This window comes from Eutrigla gurnardus (assembly GCF_963514095.1).
Source record: "Eutrigla gurnardus genome assembly, chromosome: 21".
NCBI lineage: Eukaryota > Metazoa > Chordata > Actinopteri > Perciformes > Triglidae > Eutrigla > Eutrigla gurnardus.
The window spans coordinates 18,728,196-18,751,675 of record NC_139932.1 but is presented as its reverse complement, the minus strand read 5'-3'; the positions used below and the strand labels follow the sequence as shown (position 1 = coordinate 18,751,675).

Sequence of the window (23,480 nt, the reverse complement as noted above, 5' to 3'; positions counted from 1 at the left end):
ATGTCTGAAGGTGGGCAGAGAGGCACTGGAGATGATTATGTGCTTTATCTTTTTTTGACATTTTTGTTTTATTATCCCACATGGTGAGGTGAGAGGGGGGGGGGGGGGGGGGGGGGGCTGCTGGAAGAACTAGTGAGGACTGAATGGATGTCCTGGATGAGCTGACCTCTGCCCTAGAAAGACAACCCCCCCCCCCCCACCCACTAAACATTATTGACCTCCCGACCCTTAAAAGGCATTATTAGAACACAAGTGGTTATTTACCAGAACTGATATGAAATCAAGTCACGACCTTTGGCCTTTACAGCACACAGCGGCCGTGTGTCGTCTTTGCAGGGCAGAAATGACATCAGTGGTTGGCGGATGGACGGGGGGGGGGGGGGGGGGGGTGAAACATGAATGATGACATAACCGTCCCCTTCGAATGATGACGATGCAAACACAAGGCCCAAAAGTTCTGGAGGCCTTCATGTAATATAACCTCCCCTCGAACCCTTAAAACTATTGCAAGATCACATTTCAGCTTTTTAGAAAAACAAAACAAAAACAAAAAAATCGGCGTCTGCCTTTAGTTCTCTAGTGTCTTTGCTTTACAATTTGTACATCCAGTGGTATAACAAACCCAGCGATATATGACATTTAAAAAAAACAAACAAAGAAAACCTTAAGGATGACTACAGAGTCCACAAGCATGGAACATTCAAATATATTACACACTTGCACAGGAGGAAATCTGGCGACCTGAAAGGTGAACTTCCACTAAAACACGCTGGATTTGAGAGAAAGAACTAATAAAAAAACAAGTAGACAAACGAACGTAATGCAGAAAAGTACTTGCAAATACTTAACATTCACTATATACAGACACGTGGCTTGCCGGGCTGTCACCATGGTGACGACTATGGGTGGGGGGAGGGGGGGGATGGCGAGAGCCCAGCTGTCCCAAGCATCGTACATGCAGTGGAGGTTCTCGTCGGGACGTTTCAGGTATGTCGGGGGTTAAAATGCCTATAGACAGCAGTGTGGGACGTCACTAAAAGCTACAGTCATACACTTGGAGTATAGTCACTTGGTTTTCTTCTTTCCCTTCGGTCCGAAGAAGAAATCCCCCCCAAAGTCTCACGAAAAAAACAAACAAAAACGAAAAAAAATCTCCAGGAGCACCTTCAACTAACACTGACGAAAAAGAAAATAGTTACAGAAGATATCGTTTATGTACAGGTACACGTTACAGTCCATCCTGCTGCTGACTGCGGGGTGTGTGTGTGTGTGTGTGTGTGTGTGTGTGTGTGTGTGTGTGGGGGGGGTCCAGACAGGAAGTGATGCGTCGGCCATGTCTGATGCCTCTCCTCTCTGTAAACAATGGAAGCGTCGGTGTGAAGCGTCCATGTGTTCAGTAACGGCCAAAAAAATAAAAAATCCCAAATCACATAAAAAAAAGATCAGTGCAATGTTGTAGGCAGACAAGACAAAAACACACACATGGAATGAACCTTCCTGGGAAACTCCTCAGTCCCGCGTTCCTGTCTTCATTCTTCTCCCCATAAACTCCACTCTGCCGTTAATAAATACGCTCGCTGTACCCGTCTATAGTTTGACTTCAACGGCAGCTTCCAAATAGCTAACAGGTACATGGTTTATTATTTTTTGTTCTCATAAAAACCTACTCAGCTAAAATGATGTAAAATGTAAAAATGACGATTGCTAGAACATAGTTACTTTATCTATAAATAGTTTTAAAATAAATATACCTGTATCACATTGTCTGTAGGATAGGTTTTTTTCTGTCTACGTCTACGTTCGTGTACTCGCATCCCCGTGGCAACCGTTTCCGCAGTTTATTTCGACAGGTGAAAGGTCGCGGCTTCCAACACATCTACTCATCGCGGTGCAAAAAAAAAAAAAAATCAAGACCTCTTTAAAAAGACGTTCCCTTATCTCTGTCATACTGAGAAACAAATTCATGGTTAAAAACTAAAATAAACCAAAAAGCGTTCCTTCAGCTTCCCTGGCCTCCACACAGATCACAGAATTCCTGGAAAACAAGAAAATACACAGAGGGCACGTGGACAGGGACACCATAAATAAGGATTAGAAGGTGGGAAGGGTGAAATTATAAAAAGAAAAGCCGCGTTACGGTGCTGCCGTCTCTGCAGCGTCTCTGGCTTTCCGAACAGAAATGCTTTTATTTTGTAATTCCTCGGCTCCGTCGGCCCCGCCCCTCTCCGTCTGCCTGGCAGCGATGCACCGTCCAAAGGGCTCGGGGGGAGGGGACGAGGTGGAGGGGGTGGGGGTGCAGGGATGGAGTCTGATGTAGCAGAATAGTAGTAGTAATAGTAGTAAAGGTGGTGGTGGCGTGGAGGGGGGGTGGGTGTAGGTGTGGTGTTGCCCCGTAACAGCATGCTAGTCCTGGCTGATTTTTTTCTAAGTCTTTTTGATCAGGTGTTTGGGAGAGAGATGGTCCAAAAAAAGCGAAGCGATCTCCGCCAACAGCGTCGCTCCGATATGAACGCCGGGGGGGGGGCGGGGGAGGGTAATCCTTCCAGACTCCTCCCCCCCTTTACTTCCTTCCTCCTCCTCCTCCTCTACACCAGCTGGTAGCCCGAGCCTGACGTCTGGTCGTACTCTATTGTGTACTGCGTGGTCCAGTCCACCGCCACGGGCCGGATCAGACCGCAGCAGCGGATCTCGAAGAAATCTATGAGGTTTCTGATGCAGCCGTGGCTGCAGAGAGAGAGGGAGGAGCACGAGAGGCATCATTAGAAGATTTCTCTACCACCTGGCGCCTACAATACCCACAATGCATCCCCTGAGGACATAAATAAGTCTCCTTACTATAAATGTATTTTCCTGCATTACAAACACGTCTTAACAGCTCCTCGTACCCGAGCAAGTAACCTGTCAATCAGCAGGTAAGCCCCGCCCCCTAAAGCATCCCCTGCTTCCTGGTCTGGTGGACTCTAAATGGACCATAATGTACTAAATGAACATCATGCTGGATTGAAGAAGACTTGAAACTAGAGATTGAGACCATAAACTCATGTTTACAATGTTTACTGAGATAATACATCAAGAGAGAAGTAGGACCATTTTCTCATAGACTTCTATACAACCAGAGAGGAGTCGCCCCCTGGTGGCCAGCAGAGACAAGTAGGACCATTTTCTCATAGACTTCTATACAACCAGAGAGGAGTCGCCCCCTGGTGGCCAGCAGAGAGAAGTAGGACCATTTTCTCATAGACTTCTATACAACCAGAGAGGAGTCGCCCCCTGGTGGCCAGCAGAGAGAAGTAGGACCATTTTCTCATAGACTTCTATACAACCAGAGAGGAGTCGCCCCCTGGTGGCCAGCAGAGAGAAGTAGGACCATTTTCTCATAGACTTCTATACAACCAGAGAGGAGTCGCCCCCTGGTGGCCAGCAGAGAGAAGTAGGACCATTTTCTCATAGACTTCTATACAACCAGAGAGGAGTCGCCCCCTGGTGGCCAGCAGAGAGAAGGACAGTTTAATGTCTCTTGGTAAGCAGATATAAGAGGATGACGTACTTGAAGGGGCTTTCGATGGAAGTGGCCGTGACTTTAAAGTGCTTGTATCTCCGAGCGTTCATCCTCTCGTTGGTGGTGATTCCCAGAGCCGCGATCTGAGAGAGGTAAAAGCAAAAACATCAACGATCTACGCTCCAGCCCAACTGTCTTTGAACAGCGGTGTGGTGAATGTTAAAAAAGCCAGACCTGGTAGAGCTGACACATGATGAGCACGGCGACCCACATGAAGTGGAAGATGCTGTTGAGGAACATCCAGAACATCCAGGGAGAGCAGGAGGCGATCTGGGTCAGGTAGAGCCAGAAACCGTCCTTGGCATAACTGGTGGGGCAGTGGATCCTCCAGTCTGAGGGAGCAGAGACAGGAAGTGAAAGGGTGGGGGGGCAGGAGAGGACCGGAACGGGGCAAAAGATGTAGAAACCGGGGCGCTTAATACTCACAGGAAATGCAGCCGTAGATCATCCAGCAGATCATGCAGAGCAAGAAGAACAGATAACCCATGAAGTAGCGGTGGTTCCCACTTCCTGTTGAGGAGAAACGTTTTCATCCATTACATTTTATTATGGCGTGATAATAAACGTAATGTGTTGCTGACGCGGCTCTGAAAGATGACAGAGGATTCTGTGTTTGACATTTAAAGAAATCCTTTTCCAGACCCCGGATCCCGGTAGTCCTTCAGCTGGCCTTCTTCTTCCGGTTCACCTGTTTTATAAAACCGGCCCCCCACCGGCTCCTTCCTTCCCCGACTGTCTCCAGTCCTGAACACACACTCACTTCCTGTACAACTGCATTCTCACTTCCTGCGTTGATGCCTTCCCTGCCGTGTCGGATTTTAGTTTTGATCAAATTAAAGGTTTTATCAGTGAAAAAAAAGTCAATTAAGCTTTAGTTCCTGGAAATTCAAACGTCCCACAAAACCCTGACCAATCACAGAACAGCTTCCAAACTACGTATGTAACATATTTCTAGTGAACCAAAACCAAGCAAACAACTCTGAATACGCCCTTAGATTGGGACATGGAGCTGATAAAACAATCAGAAAGCCACAACTCTCAGTGATGACAAGAAAAGCAGGAAGTGTGTGTGTGTGTGTGTGTGTGTGTGTGTGTGTGTGTGTGTGTGTGTGTGGCTGACGTACCGACACAGTTCCCGACCCAGGGACAGTGGTGGTCGAACTTGGCGATGCAGCGGTTGCACACGGCGCAGTGTTTGGACCTGATGGGCTTCCGTATCTGTAAAAGAAACGCAGGAAATAAAAAAAAAACCGGATGATTTATCGCCCCTTGTTTCCCTCTGTGTGTGTCATCGTGTGAGAGAGAGAATTTACCAAACAGGTGCTGCAGAATATGCTCAGATCCAAGCTGCCCGTCTCTGCCAGCTCCACGATGGTCTGGAGGAAACGAGAAACAAAAGCAGGATTAAAGAAAGACAACAAAAACATGGATGAAGAAAGGGAGAAATTCATCTTGCCGAGGTCTATTTGGCAGCTGAGGCTGGGATTTACCAGCTGAGTCTGATTCACGGTGAACAAAAGCTACAACAGGATTCACACTTTCATCCAGTCGTTGGTTTCTCTTTTTAAGGCCAAACACTAAAACATAAAGGGTTTTTTTTAATCTGCACAAATGCATTTTAGTGGGTTACAGTATTACAGACATCACTGTCCAAACGAGGGAGACAAGAAGGGGGACGGGGTTCCTCTGCAGGGGGAAAGGAAAGCTTTGAAGCCGTTAATCCGGGGGTGAGCGCCGCGGCGAGCTAACAATGCAGAGTAAATATAGCTCTTCATCAATCACAGGGGCCGGAGTGAAGAAGAGACGTCCATTGTCCCATTGAGGGCGCCGAGCATCCGCCGGTCACGTTGAAACAAACCATTCATCTACGTTACAAAGGGGGCGGAGCCAGAGAGCTCTCTTATCTTCTATCTTATATTCCCACTTCTGCAAATAGAGGCGCTGAAATGCTGCACACTGGCTCTTTAACACGTAAATACCACGAAAATAACATTCAAACAAGGGGCTGAAAGTCAGGATTCAAGATGTTCCCGGTTCCTTTACCTTCTTCTTCTGCTCCTCCGACGCTTTGATGATCCCCGGGTCAGACTTCCAGGATTTGCCGAAGTTGTAAAACAGGGCGATGGTGTTTATCAGGAAGGGCACGTGGACGGTGGCGAAGGGGAGATGTGCAGCCAGGTTAAGGACCTTTCATTCTAATAACAGTAGTAATGCCTGATGACATCGATTGACCCTCCGCTAAGGGGGCGGGACTTAGCTAAGGGTCAATTAAGAGCCTCAGAACTTCACGCACCACATTTAAAGCAGTCAGTGAGCATGTTAACAGAATCATTCATCATATTGTAAAACACAAATAAGAGTATAATTCACATTTAAAGAATAGTTAATATAACAGACAGCATTCTTGTGTGTTTTTGTAAATATGGAGCTTGAACTCGCCCGAGAATCCTCATATTTTTAACCCAGTATGTCAATAAAACAATGAAGGGTGTGTTACTACAAAGACTCACTTCACAGTCACTCAGACAATGGGCAGAATGACGCACCACTGTCATCTCCAGAGAGTCGGCCACAGCAGCTCATCACCACTTCCTTCCACCAACCCTCACGGGGCAAAAACCATAAACCATAAAGCTGCTCTCACAAGAAGGAAGCCTGTTCAAACAGCCGGTGTTACAAACGTAAAGCTCGTGGAAAGTGATTAGCAGCCGAGTCACTAAGGCAGGTGTGCGTGAGTCAGCCGGATCCCACAGGAAAGAGGCATCAATGACGTGGCACGTGTACAGCACACGTTTAAAAAGCCTCCTCGGTCTCGCTGGATGAAAATGATTTAAAACTTTATGTTCCATAAATGTGTTTGGAGGATATTCTAGGCTGAAAATGAAACACCTGCACCGCTGTTATTCTTATTACAACTTTAAATAAGAAATGGGAAACCAGCTGAATCTCACAGAGAACATTTGTCAACCTGCTCTAATAAGCAGGGAGAGCAGCCGGGGCTGATGGGAACGTCATCGGGTGTTATTCGGTCACAGAGTGAAGGGTTTAGAGCCGATGACGGCGTCGGATTAAACGAAAACACATCATCATCAACACATGCAGATATGATTAAAAGAAATGAAAAATTAAAGACCCTAATAAAATGCAGATGAGTGTGAGTATAAGCACCCATTTATCTTTTTGACGAGGTCTCCCTAACGAACACGAGAGGGTCAACGTGGAGCAGACGTTGCTATCCTGGAATCAGACTGTTTTCAGACGTTCACCTGCTGGAAATGTGTTCACATGTGAAAGTCTAGGAAGGTCTCGGGGGTCTGGGAGAGAACGTTAGGGCTCCACCCTCGTCATCTGATCTGACTTCAGCCACAGGCTGAGGAGGAGAATGAGCTCACAATGGCAGAAAGTGGGTCAGAACTGAATAGAACCAGCGGAACAAAAGCATGTGACCGATACTGGGCTCAGTAACGCCTAACAGGAGAAATGTGGAACATCATAATCATAATAATAATAAACTTCCCCCTCCGCCGCAGCAGCTTTTTGCTCATTACGACAGGGAACGAAAAAGGTCGCCCAAAACAGTAAAACAGTGAAGTGGAAATGTCTCCTCTCCCACATGATCGTCAGGCCAGGACCTGAAAACCAGATGTTCTGGATCCTTCAGCTCACGGAAACAAACCCAAGAGATTCTCATCCTACAAACTTCCACTGACCTAAAGCTAAAAACATCTACAAACGTCCCCAGTTGACCATTTACATTAAAGACAAATCCTTTTTAGGGATGACAGGTTTTCTTTAATGCAAATAAGGAATTATGTAATGCTGAAGTAGTAAAACAAACACCTGCTTTTGTATTTTAGATGTTTTCTTTCCACTAGTTTGAAAGAAGAAATGTGTATAACGAGCACCAAACCAACCATCCAGAGCTTCCTGATTTGCATCAATAAATGTGATTAATTTGTACGCAAATGTGCTGCAACGGTTTACAACGTTTAACTGGCAAGGTGAGCAAACGGCACCTCGTTTCCTGGAAGGAGAAACCCGGCGGCTCCAGCACAGAGCATCGTTAACGAGCTCGACAGCTGGAGGGCAAAGAGAGAAGAACAACTCGTTTCTCCACGAGGAAAGGCGAGGACCTCAACGGCGTACCAGCAAACATCTCCCCGACCGCGGGGATGAAACGCCGCTGCTCACGGCTGAATGCACACGTATGAAACCCCGGCTTACATAGCGGGTCAACAGCAGGTCTGTCATTGTTGTCCATTCAACCTGTTTCATGTCAAGTGTGGGAGTCACACACTCATGAGAAGCCAGCAGCATATTATATACATAACTAGAAAAAAAGAGCAGCAGGCTCACCTCAAAGACATCTTACTCTGCCATCCCATTAGCGGAGCAGCGAGGCGTCAAATTAAATGCCTTCCACAAACCAGAACTCCCCTCTCACCTCCGGCAATTAGCAGCTCGCTAACAGAAAGGCGATTCTTCCATGAACAAAAACCAAACGTGAGGCTCAACTCTCTGGAGTCGCTCCGTTGGGTTTCACCCGTTACACTCTGAACTCCCCGTCCGCCTCTAAAACAACAACAGGAAAACCAAGCAGCACCGCTCGTCCACATTCTGACTTTAATATCCATCACAATGGGGCCTTTTCATGCCGGCATTTGTTTCACAGAGTTTCCACCAACTCCTGAAACCCCGGCCTGTAACTCCATCTCACCGACGTCCCAACACAAAAACGTTCCTCCCGTCGTGCAACCAAATATGTATCGCAGGCAGCGGAAAGCAGTAAAAGCAAAAATCTATTTAACAGATCCATATCGTACGGAGATCCTCTCTGCTCCCGTCTGCCAGTTTTACAAACTGGCTCAACAGATTCATAAAAAAGCTCTCGTGCAATCGTTAAAACGCCAACAACAAATAGCCCGTTTTCAACCAGCATGTGATATAAACTGCCACTGGATCGATGTATTCCCCCCCCCCACCACCACTCTGTGTGAGTGTGCCAGGTCTGGAAAGCTCTGGCATACCGGGGGAATGTAGGGAACTGGGTCAACAGTCACCACGCAGCAAAAAAACCTGCATTAGTTGTATTTTATAGAGCATTATTATAATAATCACAATCCCAGAAACAGCCCAGAAACACTGAGACTCCTAAAGAATCAGCTTCACGCCAAACCTGTAAAAGGTGTTTAAAACGTGTTTAAACTGGAAAGTGACATTTTTACCCCTGACTCGACAATTCTGTACGTCCTTTAAAAGTCTCGTACTGCTCAGAACAAAAGCCCCCATGGGAAATCATCCCCACTCAGATGTGATCTGAGTCACACTATCTGTATGCTAAGCTACGCTACGTGGCTGCTGATGTTAGCGACGTTGTGCTCCCCCTACAGATGTCAGAGTCGTTCTTCTCATCTCACTCCCAGCAAGGTCAAATAAAAAGGCATTTCCTTTGAGGAAGAAGATGTGAAAGACAGAAAAGGATATCGTTCCAGAACCAGTAGAACCAGGTGGCGTACATCCAGAACTTGGTGGCCAGGTAGATTCCCAGAGGGAGGGCGCTGTGCATGGAGTGGTCGAAGAAAGCCCTGCACAGACGGAGAGAAGATACCACTCATCAGCAGCGTGGCTTCAAAAGGAAATGTGTTTCACACCGACTCATGTTTGACAGCGTTACCTTTAATTATCATGTATATCTCTGTATTTATCCTTCATTGATTCAGGTAGACCATATGATTTGTGATTATCTCCTTAAAGACTGTTTTGGATGTTCACTAAACAAAGACATCTTATCTGTAATCGATGAAATGTAAACTGAGTATTAATCAGATTTTATAATATAATAATTGTGGGGATAAAAACACACCTAAAGCACCGAAGCAGGAGTTCTTCATGAATCTGATATAATCATGAATAGGCCTATATTGTATAATAACATAGCACAATACTGTTGATATAAGTGGACCGAGGTGATACTAGACGTACTTTGAGAGGAACTGCACGGTGACCCAGACGCCGGCGTACATGAGGCCTTTCACCAGCCAGGAGTCGATGTCCAGGTCGGCGATGAACCCGACGAGCCAGATGACCAGGAAGGGTGTGGCCAGCATCACCTTCTGCCTGAACTCCTGCAGCAGGAGGAGGAGGAGGAAGGAGGGTAAAGATGGAGGAAAAGAAAAACAGGACAGGTGAGGCACACAGGAGGAGAGAGGACATGTAATAGAAGTTGTGAAAGGGGACAAAGTATTATAGGGGAGGGAGGGGTCAGGGGTCATATGTATATAAACAGTCTATGTGGGGAACAGGCATAATTTCTAGTAGTGTGTTTCCATGCTAACTTACTGTCTACTTCTAAGATTTACCTTATATAACTATGAATATCCCAGCAGACGAGTGGAAAGACAACAACACAGTTATGCAGCGTTAAAACACATTTGAGTTGCAACAACAGCAACAACAGCATGCACATGTCTTAATCACACAGAACAACACAGAAACAAACATGCACGTATCTTCTGTGAGCCTTCTACTCCAGCTTTGAACGTGTCATTTAGCAGCCACTGAGCTGACTGAGCTTTTCCCCCACAGTCGTAGAAATGTTAACCCGTCATTGAGGAGCCGCCTCCTTCCCGTCAGCTAATCACAAACCAACGGACGGGCCGGTCTGAGCATGTCCGAGCTGAGACTGAGAGGTGGGCGTCAAACAAGGAGCCACAAAAGGTGTTTGTGTCAGCAAAGATTAGATTAGTTTCAGATCGGAGCAGGAGACCATAACTCACATGGCTCCATGGTTTTTGTATTTCCTTTTTAAAATTGAACCTTTTTTAATCTGGACGTCCCTTTGAGATTAAAATCTCAACACAATACACTGTTAGAAAATGATTATAGACAGCAGACATATAATACAAACGTAGTTCAGGAGAAGCAGTTGCATTTGAGCTCTACCACGGAGACAGAATCATGAAGCGTGAATCGAGTATAAAATGGGAGAAAACTGGAGCCAAAAATGTCTGAGATTACCCAGCGTGTCTTTGTAAAGGTCTGATGTGATGCATGGGAGCGTGTGTGTGTGTGTGTGTGTGTACCTTGTCCATCTTCAGTCTCTTCAGGTAGGACGGGCTGTCGTAGCCTTTGGCCTGCCGTGCTTCCTGTAAGTGATTGATCATCCAGACGTTCTTCCTCTGCTTGGCGAGATCTAGCGGCGTTTCGCCCTAATAATAATAATAATAAAAAACACCAGTCTGTAAAAATGTATCGTCACAGGAATACACGCCGTAACGTTTATCTCCAGGTGATACAGGTTTTTGATTGGATGATTGAAAGGATTGGCTCACCACCGTCTCCAGCTCTGAGAGCAGATGACTGATTGATGGAAGTCATGATATTATTATTATTTGGTTCTAACTGATACAAGCATGGGTCATATTTTGCTTTCCAAGAAGAAAATGATGAATGAAAAGATTAAGGAAAGACATTTTTGCAGCATATATTGTTAAATAGGTGCAGAATCGAGGTACGCGAGGAGGGAGGAGTCACCTTGATGTTCTGTGCGTCGACGTTGGCGTTGGCGTCCAGCAGCAGGCTGATGACGGTGGTGTTGCCGGCCAGCACGGCCCAGTGCAGCGCCGTGTTCTTGTGATATTTGTCGCCCAGGTTGACGGACACGTTGAAGGTCAGCAGCAGCCGGGTGGGATCCACGCTGTCGTCACAGACGGGAGGAAACCACGAGTTGGTAAGAGGTGAGATCCAGCAAAATGCTGCACACTGGCCTTCATAATCAGGGCAGCAACTAAAAAACTACTTAAATTATTCATCTGATCTGAAGGTTATTTTATTCACAGCCCGAGGTAACATCCTTAAATGTGTTATTTGAGTCCAAACACAAGGATGGTCAGTTTATTATCATGTATTTCAAAGAAATAAAAAGGCATTAAATTGTACATTTTTGGGGGTATTTTTGCTTGAAACTCATTTAAACAGCTTTAATCAATGAGTTTATGTCTGACATCATTATTTACAGATCTCAAGTAAATTAACTAAATGATCACCCCAGGAAAAGAAAGCTCATCAGGAAATACTCAGATGACTTGTTCTCCTGTGTTTGTGTGTCTCATGAATGACACATTCATGCATGATGAAGTGTGTGTGTGTGTGTGTGTGTGTGTGTGTGTGTGTGTGTGTGTGTGTGTGTGTGTGTAGTCAGCAGTAACGTGCTCTGGCTTGTACACTGCTGACGGGGTTTTTTTTCCCTTCCAGGCATCAGTTTCTTGATTCACTCACCTGTGCGTCCTGTAAGCCGCCCACATCAGAGGAGTCATGCCGTTCTGATCCATCATGTCCACATCCTGCGTTAGAGGGAAGACGCAGTCAAAAAAACACTGTGATAGGAAGGAGTAGGGCTCCCCCTACTGGAGAGCGCTGGTACAGAACACATTCGAGGTTCCCATCTTTGCAATAACCTCCTCTGGTTTTACAAATATCCTGTCGGCACGCTGTAATCTTAACTATCTTTATATAAATAAAGCTGCAGGGTCGGCGGGTTCCTACCTGGCCTTTGGCGATAAGGTAGGCCACGATGGAGGTGTGGCCGAACTGCGCGGCCAGATGAACGCAGCTGCATCCCTCGCCGTCGATCAAAGACGGGTCTGCGCCGTATTTCATGAGCTGCACCACCATGGATAGATGGCCTTGTCTGGGAGAGGAGGAACAAACCGTCTTATTTCGGACATTATTTGAAAACAAAAAACCGTGAATAAGTAACTCCCGTGTGGAGTTGACTCACTTGATCACCCGTTTAGAAGCTGAGTGGGCTCAACAAGTCCAAAGATCAGCCTCTCACTTACTATTAAACTGCCATACTACACATAAAACGTAAGCTCACATACTGGCGTGATGTTGAGCGACTCCCCCGCCTGCTCTGATCACGTTGCCTTTGCTCTGTTTTATTGCATACAGCGTATCGAGTTGTTTTTTTAATCACTCGGCATGTCTGCCATGTTAAACGTTCCCCTTGTGGCTCCGAAAAGGTGTGAAAGAAACCGAGACGAAATGAGTTTGTTATAGTGTCATTTCATTGGCGAGGTGAGAGCAGCGTCGCATCACTTTCACTGCACAGAAAACATGACACTGGTTCGCTGGGAGCAGACACTTAACTCCAGCATGCGTCTAAACGGCTGAGGTCATGCACACTGAGGAGGGGGGGCTGTTAAAAGGTCATTGGCAGGTGGAGGCGGGGTCACATGACTCGTGAGTGTCGGTGCATGGATGGTGTGGATGTTTGTCAAATCTATCAATAATTCAAGAAGAGGGCGCTTCATGCCCCCCCGGTCTGGATCTCATGTGACCTGCCCCTCTCTCACCAGTTACAATACCACTGATTGATCATTAGAAGAAGACCTTCAATCACGTTCAGGCAGATTAATATGAATATTGATCCTGGTCACGACTTATTGACGTGTAAATCGCGCCTCCTAAACTCACAGCCAGCCACTAGGGGGCGATCCAGTCGCACTTTATGTCAAAAACGTATCAGTACTGAAGCTTGCAAACTCATTTCAACTTTCCTTTTAAATCTCTTTATTTATACGTTCATTTTTAGATAATGTGTGAGTGTATTTTTGTTTTTGTGAACTATTTATTAACGTTCCGATTTGTAGCACGACGTGACTGTGATTTTTATTTAATTTATTTTAAGCAGTGCTCCGTTTTAAATTGAAATGTGAAAGTGCAGTAAAATGTTTCGTCCATTGAAAAAAAATAAAAATAAATTATTAATAAAAATAATCCTCATTATAATTTCCACCATAATCGTGCAGCCCTAGTTTGTAGGAGAGAGTTAGAACAATAAAATAAGTACAACATGTACTGACAAACAGAGGAGAAGCTAACAAAGGTGTCTCTTAAGATTCAGCTTCTTACTAACGAGTGAAAGAAATTTAAGAAACGGTTAACTCTTAAGGCCTGAATCCTTTTTAAAATACTAAATGAATGAAAGATATCCAGTGAATGGTGTAATCCCAGGTGAGTGTGTTACCTGGTGGCCCAGTGCAGAGGCGTGGAGTTGAGGTCTCCTCCCAGCTGGTCCACTATGGCTCCCTTTGATATGTAGTACCTGCACATGCAAACACAAACTTTAAACCATGAACCTGATCATCACGTTGATCATCTAATCTAGGCGACGCTGCATAACCGGCGAAACCACAACAATAGATTGTGGGCAGGTTTTTGATAAGAATCTCAAGACCTGACGCCCATTAAAACAACACACGGTACAAGAAAGTCAGCTGGAAAATCAACTAATCTGGTGATCATTTCAGCATCCCGAACACACTCTGGTTTTTAATTTCTTAATGTCATTGTAAATCAACAGCACTTTTGAACATTTTATCAGCTAAACAATTAGATTATTACTTGAGAAATGAACTAACAACGACAATAATCCCCAGATTATGACATGGGAGTGTGATCGGCTGCATATATGCAGGTTTGCTTGGACTCACTTGACCAGATCTATCCTGTTGTTGATGGCGGCCCAGTGAAGGAGCGTTACGTTTTCTTTGTCTGGCTGCCGAACATCGAACCCCGCCTCCACCAACTCCCGGCAGCGCTCGAAGATGCCGTACCTGAGGAATTAAAACAAGAACAGGAAATGTGACAGGAGTTCAGTTCTGATTCCAAACGGGTCTCTGCAGTTTGAATTTGCATGTTTTCCCCTCGTTCAAAGCTACAGTGTGACTTAACATAGCCATTCTGAGACTAAACAGTGTGTTACAATGAAGAATCATTTCTGCATCATGTGACCCGGCTGTCCACTCACTGTGTGGCCTTGACGATGTCCCAGGTGCTGTAGTCGTCCACATGGTTTTTACGGCTGACGTTCTCGCTGTAGCCGTGGTTGTAATGACTCTGGGGTTTAATTTCCTGCAAAGGAAACACAGAGAAACGATCGAGGTGAAGTTATCATGTTCCCAGAATGCAGTAGCACATGTGGAAGTGTAATACAAGTTTTTGTTCACATTTTAGATTTTGTTTAAACCTTATGTAAATGCTATTTGATACAATTAAAATAACTTCTGTTCTGCTGAATTTTAAGAATTGCATAGTATTTGCCCCACTGAGCGTTTCATCATTTTTGCCCCCTAAAAAAAGATTAAATATCTTCAGACACACAATATAAAAACAACAAGACGGATCCATGTGATTGAAAGGCAAATATTATATATATATATTTTTTTTTTTATTACTGGCCCTTGAAAATTAGAGATAAATACAAAATATGGGGTTTGGGCATTTCACATTTTCCAGATGAAAATAGAGTATTTGATGGTGATGAATACTATCTTCCTTTTCTTCTCTTTTTCCAGCAATTTCAACAGCAAAAGTGTGAACATAAAAATCCTCTAAGTCCAATAACGCCATGAAGCAGACCCGCTAATTGATATTCAACATTTCCCAAAAATGGCTTAATAGACCTCGAGCTTGTCAGCCAAAATAAGCTAATTGAAGATAATACTGGGGCTGTTTTACTATGTTTATTATGAGGTTTCTGCAGAGCTGTCACCCTCCAGCCACTGCTGACAACTTCATTCCTAATCTAAAAGTGGAAGCGGAGGCGGATCACCTGGGCTCACCTCCCAGGTGATGCAGCAGAGCAGATGACACACCCGTCACTCAAAGTGGCCACAGCCTAAATTATGCATAACTTTAAACCTTTATATAATATAAGTGACTTGTATTTAAAACCGTATCGCTCCAACAGGACACTTAAGCATGTATGGTATTAAAAGAAGGAAATAAAGACACAAAGACAGGCTTGTCCGGTCCGGCTGCTGCTGAAGAGCTGATCTGTCACACAGATGTGCCGACCGTGTAATTCACATTCAATTAGCCTCCATAGCAACGTCATGTAGGCCACAATTAGCCTCCGTCAACAGGAAACAAGGGCACCCACACTGCCTTTTTGCCATTCTGGTGTCGTGAACGATCGGAGGCTGATTGCTGTCACGGATGAAAAGAAGTCATTGCATTTTGCTGTATTTTCTAAATCCACCTGCAAGCAAACCTTTCACTCACATGCATATCATGATGGAGAATAATGGGGCTCGGAAAAAGTACAGGTGTAATAAAAAGATTTACTACAGCTGATTCAATGTAGCTGCTTAGGTTTCAGCGTCCTGTAGATCACTGTCACACTGACGTGGTTTGGGATATTTGTGACACCTGTGGTTTTATGACAAGTCAAACAATAATGATGATATACATCAGCGGTTTACATAATGTCCCTGTGAAACGGAAGTAAGAGCGTCTCTGTTGCGGTTTCAAGTATTCGACGACTCATCCTGCACCCGGGGGTGTTTAGAAAAACAAAAGGATGCAGTCAAATGTCTGCCATGATAGCGAGCTAGACAGCCTTTTCAAGTCACTCAGGATTATGAAAGTATTCACCACGATCAACTTATGTTTGTTTTACTCTGTACTCTTAGTCTTCTAGTAAACAAAGTTCAGTGTCCCTTTTTCAGTTTGGAGCATGTATTTACATCCGTGTATGCTTGCAAAGTACACTCAAAATAAAACACGTAAACCTAAAGAAAATTCATCCTTCAGCTGTAAATATACAACATAAGTAACCAATTTTCTTTCAAATTCTGGAAAACTGCGAGTTTTGAGGCTACTTATCTATTAATCTTTTTTATCTATTGTTTTTTTGGTTTTGCTTTGTTTGTTCTTTTATTAATCCTTTCCATACTAATTTATTGGCCCTTATTCCATCAACCTGCCCAGGTTGCTACAACCTGTTATAATGCACATTTTCTTGTTGTACAAGATAAATGTTATTGTGCATTGTCCCTGTCTTTTGCTCGTTAACAAACATCCAGGAGGAGATACTGCTGCTGTGGAACTACAGGGGGAAAACAGAAGCTAAAACCAGCAGAGGAGAGATTTCAGAGAGTAAATCAGGCTGAGGAGGAGGATGAAGGAGGAGGGTGTGACAGCAGGGGATATCAGGTGACCACCTCATATTTTTTATTCCTGGATTCTTTTTTTTTTTTTTTTTTAAGGCATCAGAGCTGCCACGAGTACTTTTCCAAGTTTCGGTCATTTACAAATCCACACTGCTATTCAGACTGGTTTCGCTGCCAGAGAAAAGAGAGAGAAGCTCAAGCAGAATCGTGAGTGCTGAGCGTTTTTTTCTCTTCCTTCATCTGGACATTCAATCGAGGTAAACGGTTTCCCCCGTCTTTCCAGGGACCGAGGGGAACACGGTCTGGCTCTAAACCCCTAAGACAGCAGCTGTTAAAATCAAGTCTCATCTCAACCTTCCATGGAGATAACCTTTGACCCCTTACCATATCACAGCAGGCCCCAACTTCCTCTGTTCATTCCCTCCTGCTATCTAACAAGCTGACAATGCCATTTGTTACTGTATTGATGTGCAAGTAGGATTTGAATCCTATGCGGGTCAAGCTAGACACTGCTCGGGATTTTGATGCACATCTAAACGTGTCGTTACGGTAACTGGGCTTGGAACCGAGGAAGAATCTTAGCAATAATTCATTTGTTTCATATACTAAATAAAATGGCATCATATCACATGACACATTAAATTATTCTTCTTTCATGACGTCACCAAAGGAGTCCTAATGTGATCAAACAGTTGGCTCTGCTGATAAGTGCAATGACTACATTAGTGTAGAGAAAGGCAGCGCAAATGATATTTTAACATTAAATAACTGTTTTCCTTCAGAGCTTTGCTAAAAATGTCTATGGAGTCATGTTTATTATGATCCTGACAATGAGAATGTGTTTTACTGTACAATTTAAGAGAAATTTAAAAGCTCAAATGACATAACATTGATAATTTCCCCATTAAAAATATCCTTAATTGGTTTGCTCAAAAGGAGTGGATGTTGTTTCATGAGTTTTTATTTAAAATTAAATCCAAAAGCATGCTTGCAGTTATGGCTGCATGGCTGTTATGATTACTGGCGATGGCGCTGTCTCATTAATGCAGTGGCAATGAGCTGTTCCTCGTTACACCACGTAATTATAGTTACATACACTCCATACAAGTAGACAAACAGAATAGAAGATACGCTAACCATTGATTTCTTTTAGGTTGGAACCTCATCTGTGTGGTGAGGCAGCAGGCTTGGCTTTTTGTCAATGGAGCTGGTCAGTGGAACATATGGTACCCATTCCTGGGGGGGGGGGGGGGGTCACGTGCTTTGGACCAAAAATGTAACACAGCACCATTTCTACAAAACGCAATGTTGACGGTTGAACAATAGCTGTAGTAATATTCACAAGAACAGTAAATGATGGGTTTTTTGTTTTACTTCTCTGAGACTCGATTGCAGTGTTACTGTGTTCCTCCTCTTGCGTTGCTGTAGCCAATTGCACAAAATCAGTTTCGATCTGACATTAGAGCCATTTGGAGGGACTAAGTGAACATCCAAGGACACCGTTTCCATCCGTGGATCAGGAGGAAGCAGAGGGGAAACTCTACGTTTATGAGGGGAAGTGAAGGGAACGCTCAAACAGAATGCGTATATTCTACTTTGTGAAGGAGCTGATCATGTGCCCTCCTTGATGTGCCTTTTATGCAATGACACTAATTTGCATTTTGAAATGAGACTGGAAGCAGAGGACATTTGTCCCGTACATTCCTCAAGAGAGAGAGGAAATGTTTTCATTCGATATGCTGAAATGCATGGCCTCTCTTCCGAGCGTGCAGCTAAACTTCTGACGCTATAATTCAGGTGCCTCAAACATTCAGACTCACTACGATCTACTCAATGACCCACATTCCAGGCAGCACCCCACTGAAAAAAAGAGGAACAACTGTGAGCCAAGTCTGTGCAAGCAGTAGACGGGAAAATAAACTCAATTTATGATGAAGCTACCACTGTCAGACATATTCACTCACTAGGACAGGTAGATGTGCAGCCCAAAAGGTCATTTTGGGAATGGCCTGAGGAAATCATTTCAAGAAGCTGGAGGCTGTGGCACATCTAAATTCATGGCAGGCAGTTTACCTCTTGTAAAACTGCAGAAAAATAAACTTTGGACCACAGCGGAAGTCAGTAAAGAGTGAGGGTTGCTTAGAGAGTCGGGTTATGCACTGACATCATGCTGACTGCTGTGTGACTTGTGTTTGCCTTAAAAGTATACATCCTTACTAAAGATAAACTTGCTATTACGGAATCATTATTTGACTATTCATCACGTATCACAGCGTTTGCTTGGACATTTAATTCCTTTGTCACCGTTTACCCTGTAAAATCATATCGTGCAAATCAAAAGCGCAGATTCAATTGAACCATCACCCGGTAATCTAACAGAATGACTGGTAGACGATTTGCTCTCATTCTGTGATATTGTGTTCTGCTTTTGGAGGACATGAACATTGCCTCAATAACTTACAGTCCCATCACGCCCGCCGCTTCCTCATGCTCCCCGTGATGATTTTTTTACGGAGTGCAAAATTTGATTTTCTAAGATTTTAGAAAAAGGGGCTAATGCATGAGAACCGTGAGGAGGAGAGGAAGAGGGAGTGCATGGATGACCCATAACCAGGTTACTATAGTTGTTGATGATAATGCAGGACAGTGACAGATGAGAGGATCTACCGATGTGCAACCACTCCCCCCCCCCACTTCCTGTGTGCATGCTTTGCACAAGCACAGTTGTGGTCTTTATAAGTGTCGACAAATCACCAAATACTGCTTCTCTAATCTGCTAGTTGTTTCATATATTGCAGTATTTAAAGCCACTCCTGCACAACAGGAAACAATGTGTGTTGTTGACATCAGCTTACAATAACCAGCCACCTTGTCTGTAGTTTTGTATAAAGCACTGACTCAGCCTCCGACACTGAATCCAGACTAACAAGACTACACGACTTGACAAGTTGGCCCGAGGGCTCTCGAACCTCCGAGTAGTCAGTCAGGTCGAGCAGTGACACTCAGACATACTAACAAAAAGGAGGAATCACTAATCATTGTGTCGAGGGATCAAAGAACGGTAATTACATTTCCATTAATTAGGAGATCCCTCTCTAACAAAACACCTGAACTTAAAGTGTCAAAGCAAGGAGTAGCAGCTAGCCGATTGTGTCGGGCTACATCAGAATGTTACAGTGTCACAGAGAGGAAGCGTTTGATGTATAACACAGAGGAAAATAATGCTGTTTAAATGCAATGTGTACAGGACAAGGCGTGCAGCATTTAAGACCAATTACCTTCGTTTAAATGGATCAATAAAGAGGTATTTCCGATTTGCATTTAGGAAAGGCTGTTATCTCGAATGACTTAAACATTTGTGTTTATTTGGCCCAGACCATACAGCTACAGGATCCACAAGGCATGTTCAACTAATGTTGGACTGGTGAGACTGCTGCCACAAGCTTCAACTACATGCACACAAAACCAAAACTTAATGAGAATTACATGACGTAAGTATCAAATAATGGATGTTTTCAGCTCTCTCGACACCTTAACTCTCACTTTCTCCCTCTGAGTTTAAGGTTTAACCTTATCTGTGTGTCAATAATAACATTTTTCAGAGACATTGGTTCACCAGAGTCCAACCTGCACTCAGCGTGGGTCAGGAGGGGTGTGAGAAGGCATATGTTGCCCCACCTTTGTGGACATAACCCAACTGTTTGGGTTGTAAAGTGGGTATTAAGTTTCACTGGGTAGAAACGGTGCTCGTAATCTCAAAAAGGAAACAAGGCCTTAATCTCCCGTCGTGATCATCAGACTTACTACGACACAAAGAGATGGAAGGATAACACAACAAAGTACTATCTTCTTCCACTGATTTCTGATTCTCCTTGCTTTGTGAAAACAAAAACACCCGATTAACACACAGTATATGCCTTGACAGTCCTCGTGGATCGCATGTTTTCATGTATGAATAACACAATCTATTTGTAGTGTAATGTCTGTACTGAACTATTACATTAAAAACATTTCTATTATACTCTTTTGGATCGCCGCCCAAATTCCAAATCACTATATAGTAGTTGAAATACGTATATAATCATCTGTCAGCATCTTTGTGACTCACTAGCCATTAAACACATGAGTCCTTTGAACTGAACCAAGTCTGAAGGTGAATTAGCACCTAACCCTAACCTTAGCCTAACCCAACAAGGAAAACAGCGCTGCTGAGAGAAAAAGCAAGCCAACTGCCATTAAGTCAAACTATTTATATGTGACAGGGGCCCTCCCCCTCTTCCTGGTGATCAGTTTACCTGCAAGACAAAAATCAAGCTGCATTCAAGATGCAAAATGACTAGTTTATGAAAGCTACTGGTGCATGCCAACGTGCAACACTGTGTGTGTGGTTTAAAAATGTAATAACTGAAATGCACAGCTAAGCAAAGCTAGCTGAGGGTAAAGAGGAGCAACATCTTAGCTTGTGTTTGTAAGCTAACAATGTTTGAAATCGATCCGTTTCCAGCTGCAGCTTCGATTTTCTTTTTTTTCGAGTCATCGTTGCGATTAATATCATTTCGATATCCGCCATTATCCTTCATTGTGTCGCGTATTAAACCGACTAAAATTGGCTGACAGACAGGGAAACTGACACTGACAAAATCCCAGCCAAGAGGAAACTGCTGTAACGTGAGGTTAGCTTAGCTGAACGCAACATTTCTACACGAGCACCCGGATGTGTTTTTTAAAAGGGGGAGGTAAAAATAAATAAATACATGTGTGGCTGTTAATATTAACTTAATACAGCTTAAATTACCCAACAACACACACTTGATCCCCCCCCCCCCCCCCCCCTTTAGTGTACATCACCGCAGCCAGCACTGACGTACCAGTTAAGCTAACGTGCGAAGCTAACTAACAGCTAGGATTAAACGTTACTTTCTTTTTTTTGTCTCTCTCTACCGCATATTTAAAAAACACGCAGCTTTACAATCTTGTTGCCAAACATGAAAAGCGTGGCTTAACGTTAACATCTGCCCAGCGTTTACTTGCTATGCAGCAGGAGGAGGAGGAGGAAGGAAGAGGAAGGGGGGGTAGCGTTGATAGCACCGTTAGCATCGTTAGCTTACCCCCCATCCACCACCACCACCGGTGGTTTTTTTGCAGGGGGCAATCGGGAGTAACCGTTAAAATAGAGGCACGGCGGAACCACACGGCCGGCCACCCGCGAACGAACGGGCGTGACGTGTTGTAATTGTGTGCGTGTGTCCAATGTGAAGGGCGTGAAGTCCAAACGGAGCCATACCTCGGGATGGAGAATAGGGACGCAGCCAGCTTCTTTCTCATATTCCTCCATAGCGTCGGCCATCTTGGTGGTGGATGTTCGCTGAGCATTGTGGGAAACAAGAGGCTGTAGAGAGAGAGAGAGAGAGAGAGAGAGAGAGAGAGAGAGAGAGAGAGAGAGAGAGAGAGAGAGAGAGAGAGAGAGAGAGAGGGGGGGGGGGGGGTGGGGGGGGGAGGAGCTGTCAAAAAAACTCACTCTCTCTCTCTCTCTCTCTCTCTCTCTATATATATATATATATATATTAATAATAATAACACAAATCAAACCCACACACTATAACTCATAACAATCTTCTATTTTGTATTTATTATTTTATTAGTAGTATTACTATTATTAATAAATGTATATATACACCACCCACTCCTGGGTCTCTACGACCCTCCGTTCCGGGTCAGGGTTGGGGTTAGGTTTGGTTGTATCTGCGGAACGGTATGTCATAGAGACTCGGGCCAAAGACTGGCATGTTCAGAAGGATCAAATTAGGTTACACGCCACCCACTCCCAAGTCTCTACGACCCTCCGTTCCCGATTGTTCGTTCACAAATGTGGGAATGATAGTGTAATATGTTAAAATGTAAATTTTTGGGATCATTGGGTGCTCAGCACCCCTAAAGCTCTGTTCCTTGACTCGCCCCTCCGTGGGGGAAATGAACTCAATGCACTCACTGGCTGCCAAGTTGACAGGAGGTTGTAAGAAGGTTTGTAGTTCGCTCCCTTAAACCTCAAAGGGAAGCGTTTGCATTCATGGTCGATATACAAAGTGAGCTAATAAGGAGATTCATAGCATTCTCATCGTACAAAGAAGCACCAGAATGTCCACAGAAACTTTGGTTCCTGTTAGCTCAGTGTGTTTTATACACTCATATTTTACACCAAATTACTAAATACACAATACATTGTGTTAAGAAGTAATTTACATTTTGTGAGAGGGTGTAAAATATGAAAGCACACCGACTTTCATGTTCACCTTCCTTTTTTAATTACAATGCTATACATTAGTAATTTTTAAAATGGGAGAACCAGAGCACCCGGAGAAAACCCCTTTTATGTCACCGTTTTTCTGTAACAGTGGCAGTAAACAGTGACGGCAGCATTTGTTCAATTTGGAATAATTCAGGGTATTTTTATTGGGGGGACAATTCATGTTTTTAAGAAAACAAACTTCCCCCCATCCCCCCGGGATCTGCACGCTATTCCAAGTATCAGAATAAAGCTGCCGACAGCAACGTTTTTTTTTTTTCAAATTACAATGTTATGTTAGTAATTTAAAAAGTGGGAGAACCGGAGCGCCCGGGGAAAACCCTTTTATGTCACCGTTTTTCTGCCACCATGAAAATACAACAGTGGCAGTAAACAGTGACGGCAGCATTTGTTCAATTTGGAATAATTGAGGGTATTTTTATTGGGGGGACAATTCATGTTTTTAAGAAAACAAACTTCCCCCCATCCCCCCCGGATCAGCACCCATGCTATTCCAAGTATCAGAATAAAGCTGCCGACAGCAACTTTTTTTTTTTTCAAATTACAATGTTATGTTAGTAATTTAAAAAGTGGGAGAACCGGAGCGCCCGGGGAAAACCCTTTTATGTCACTGTTTTTTTGCTGCTATTAATAGAAAAAAGCAGACCGTGGAAGCTGT

General features: G+C 44.1%; 1 protein-coding gene across 1 annotated transcript; it reads right to left on the bottom strand.

Annotated features, from left to right (window-relative positions):
* Nucleotides 1–116: 116 nt before the first annotated feature.
* Nucleotides 117–21,900, bottom strand: zdhhc17 (zDHHC palmitoyltransferase 17). Its single transcript, XM_084039413.1, has 17 exons — nt 21,803–21,900; nt 14,373–14,476; nt 14,056–14,178; nt 13,590–13,667; nt 12,104–12,248; nt 11,837–11,901; nt 11,093–11,255; nt 10,642–10,767; nt 9,542–9,684; nt 9,044–9,144; nt 5,603–5,727; nt 4,873–4,935; nt 4,684–4,777; nt 3,986–4,069; nt 3,734–3,891; nt 3,548–3,642; nt 117–2,724 (listed from the first exon to the last, which is right to left on the bottom strand). Exons 1-17 carry the CDS (start codon nt 21,863–21,865, stop codon nt 2,586–2,588), a joined length of 1,869 nt encoding a protein of 622 aa, XP_083895539.1. The 5' UTR covers nt 21,866–21,900; the 3' UTR covers nt 117–2,585.
* Between the last annotated feature and the right edge of the window lie 1,580 nt (nt 21,901–23,480).